The sequence below is a fragment of the Camponotus floridanus genome, unplaced genomic scaffold (genome assembly GCF_003227725.1).
Source record: "Camponotus floridanus strain SB8 unplaced genomic scaffold, Cflo_v7.5 scaffold153, whole genome shotgun sequence".
NCBI classification, from domain to species: Eukaryota; Metazoa; Arthropoda; class Insecta; order Hymenoptera; family Formicidae; genus Camponotus; species Camponotus floridanus.
The window spans coordinates 53,505-57,446 of NW_020229274.1; the positions used below are offsets into that span (position 1 = coordinate 53,505).

General features: G+C 27.8%; 1 protein-coding gene across 1 annotated transcript; it reads left to right on the forward strand.

Moving 5' to 3' along the window:
* Positions 1 to 1,890: 1,890 nt before the first annotated feature.
* Positions 1,891 to 2,510, forward strand: LOC112637339 (F-box only protein 21-like). The gene is made up of 2 exons (XM_025406785.1): positions 1,891 to 2,214; positions 2,336 to 2,510. Exons 1-2 carry the CDS (start codon positions 1,893 to 1,895, stop codon positions 2,491 to 2,493), a joined length of 480 nt encoding a protein of 159 aa, XP_025262570.1. The 5' UTR covers positions 1,891 to 1,892; the 3' UTR covers positions 2,494 to 2,510.
* Positions 2,511 to 3,942: the final 1,432 nt, after the last annotated feature.

Sequence of the window (3,942 nt, forward strand, 5' to 3'; positions counted from 1 at the left end):
TTCTAATAAAATTTAATGATATAGATTTTAAGATATTATCAAGAATTTCTTCTGACTATTGGATACCACAGTATAGCTAGAAGACTTGGTTTACGCTGCTTTTTGCACTGTGGATATGACGAAGGTTTTGTAACGACAATCGTATGGGAATCAAAGTAGTTAGTATACAATTTTAGCTTGAGAGCTTTTCAATCTGTCTGAAATAAATATATATATGTATATATAATCATTTTTTTATTATTTTTAGTTATACGGAAGGTTGTCAATCGGCAGAATTTTTTTATGTGATGGAGAAATCGTTTATGTATCCGGTGAATATTGTCGATGGGAGTTGTTCCATTATGCATCCAATGGATCCATTATATGATATATCGGTAAACAATTTTTTATATATAGTTCTCTTACTAATTTCAAGAAATAATTGATGAAGATAACAATCAATTATAACTCTTGTAAATAATATAGTAGTCAATAAGTCAGTATTTTATAAGCGATAAGTAAAGTTTTTTTCATTTTCTCTTCTATAATTGAAATCTTGTTTACTTGTCTATTGTTTTTCAGCAAATACAAAAGATTATATTCAAGCTTCCGCATTTCTGTGAACTAATAAATAATCATTGTAATATTCTTCACAATTTGAAGGTCAATAACTTGATGAGTTTCTTATCACGATGTTTAAAAAGTGATATTGAAGATATAGATATCGATTATGAATATCGAAATATTACAAATTCAATAAAGGTAGTGTATATAATATATCATCGTTGTATATAATGTACTGTATATATATATATATATATATATATATATATATACAGGGTGACCCAATTTTTTAATCGACGACCCCGAATAACTTTTTTAATTTTGATTGTAGGAAAAAATGTTTCAGGCAAAAGTTGTATGGCTTGAAAAGGGACATAAGATGGTATCATTGGTTTTATCTTGAAAAGTTGTTTGAAGGTCACACGAAGGCCACCTTCAATTTTTTTAATGGAACCCCCTATTTTTCATTACTTATTCTTGTAGCTTATCTCGAGAGCTTTTCAAAACACTATAATAAAGTATTTCTTCATTGAATACTTTTCGAGTTATGAGGCTTGAAATCATTTCTTAATTTTACATAAACCATAACATATCTAGTAAAATATTCATTTTTCGATTAGCCTACCTTAATACTTTTATGTACAAAATAATGAGAGGCATCAATTCCTGTAAAGAAAACACAATTATTTCGAAGAAAAAATATGTAACTTGCAATTAACAATTCCATATCTTTTCTTAAACAACTGTGTTTTTCCTTTACACCAATTGATTCCTCTCATTATTTTGTACATAAAAGTATTAAGGTAGGATAATCGAAAAATAAATATTTTACTAGATATTTTACGATTTATGTAAAATTAAGATATTATTTCAAGCCTCATAACTCGCAAAAGTACTTAACGAAAACTAACTTAATTATAGTGTTTTGGAAAGCTCTCGAGATGAACTAAAAAAATATGCAAAAGCATACAGGGTGTCCCATTTAAAAAGTTGGATGTGACCTTCACGTGACCTTCAGGTGACTCTTCAATGTCTACAACTAAAGACACCATCTTATGTCTCCCTTCAAGTCATACAACTTTTGTTTGAAACATTTTTTCCTACAATCAAAATTAAAAAAGTTATTCGGGGTCGTCGATTAAAATGGGTCACCCTGTATATATATATATATATATATATATATATATATATATATATATATATGAGTAGGTCAGATATCAATATATAGTGATAATTATTTGTATAGTTTAAGTCACATTACAATAATTACTTTTGAAAACACTTGACAAAAAGTATTATTTAAATTTCATTATTGCGATATCTGTTATATACAGGATAGAGTTAACATCATGAGGAGTAAACCGGAAATAAAGAAAAAAATTAAATATACTATTGGTATGATCGTAACGCACTCACCGAAACCATATTTGCCTTCGACTGAGAAATATAATCCTCATACTGGTGTGATAATTGGATGGAATTACAAATGTAAAGCTGCATTTATACACAAAAGATTAAAATCTGTAGCTCCACATCTCAGCGAATGTTGTGAAACTCGGCACATGTGCTTCTGCAAATGTTACACTTACGAATCAGGCAATTCCAAATTTACCTATCAACCGCACTATATAATTCTTGCGGAAAATAATATAGTATGTTATGCACCACAAGGTATGTATAAGATATTAGTAGCATTCTCTCTTATAAATTATATATTATATATATATTTTATATTATTTTTCATTTCTTTATACATGCGCATAAATATATAAAATATATTTTTTTATTTTAGATACTGTGTCAAGTTGTCCACCAAAATGGATAAATAATGTAGAGATAGGACGATATTTTTCTCATTTTAAAGGCACTCATTATGTACCAACTGGAAACTTGTCAAAAAATTATCCAACTGATATCTCTATTATGCACGAAGTACTTTCTGGTCGGTAGTGTGTACAATAAAATTTAGGATTTATAATATACGTATTTTAAAGATATACATAAATAATTTTTAACTGTTTTCTATGATGATATTGTAATATTGTAGATATTATAAGATTTAAGAAAAGTGCAATGTTATATTGTATTATGAAAAATAAAATATATTAAGAATATATGTAGAATTCTTTTTTTATATATATGCCAACAAATTTTTGTGAATCTAGTCTTAATCTAGTCTTAATCTTAACTAGTCAAACTTTTTTATTGATGAACTAACTGGAATTTCCATTTTTATTTTTACTTAAACTTTATAACTTGCGGATTTATGATTATTAGTAAACTGTAGTATATAGATTAGAATTATTCGGGAAAATATGCACGCCAGATCGCTGCGAGATACTGCATCGTCGTACTGTGCATCAATTATGAAATGGTTTATATAATCTCATATGTTGTTTAATACTTTTTATAGTGCTTAATACTTAGTGTTTAATACTTTTTATAGTTTTATAATATCATACATATCTATAAAATGTTGTCAGTATTTGGTGATCCTTCGATATAATAAACCGTAACCGTTGTGTGTAAATATTATACATTATTAGAGCTTTATTATATAAAATATAAATATACTGGAGATAGAGCAATAATTATAGTTCATTTTTACAATTGCATACTTTTATAATCATCAATATAATTTTAATATATAGTAGTTCAAGTCATTCAATACGTCTAGCCGACTTCACGATTTCTTCCTTTCAAGTTGCAGCAGCGACCGTTCGATTAATGATAAGCAAAATCATTGATCAAATAGGGCCTCTCGCGCCTCATAATAATCTATATTTGTCATCTAATATCTATAACTAATCATGAAGAAGCTCGCAAGAAATGCTAATAATGAAGCAAAACTGATTCCTTCAACATATAATTACCTGAAGATAAAAAATACAGGCAGAGCAATAGAGAAATATATCGACGATAAAATAACATAAATCTCCCTCCGTAAATAGAAATAGTAACATTCCTATTTTTTTCAAACTTATCTACTAGGGAGGAAGATAAAAAATCGATGACAAATTTAGCTGACCTAAACCAAAAAATTTAATCAACAATAGCTAGATAAGTCTTACAAAAATTCGAAACCTTAGACACCTTAGTCAAACAAGTTTTGTGAATCTAATTGAAGAATATGGTGCGTATCGGAAAAGTAAACCGAACTGTATAAAAAGAGAAACTCTCAAGGAGCTCTCATCGGTTACTCCAGTTAGTTATTTCAGTCGGTCACTTCAGTCAGTCACTTCAGATCAGTTAGTTCAGTTCCTTATTGGTCTTTAACATTCCATCCTCAATTAAATTAATTAATAAACTTTAATTATATATTTAATTAAAAATCCGATTTATGTCATGTTTGGTGTCATTTTAATCGCAAAAATCTCATTAAGTCATTGCAATTATCTT

Excerpts from the sequence above, each read along its gene's own strand:
- LOC112637339 (XM_025406785.1), top strand. The coding sequence starts at position 1,893 with ATGAGGAGTAAACCGGAAATAAAGAAAAAAATTAAATATACTATTGGT. Across the intron at positions 2,215-2,335 it reads AGTATGTTATGCACCACAAG|ATACTGTGTCAAGTTGTCCA; the intron begins GTATGTATAAGA and ends TTTTTATTTTAG.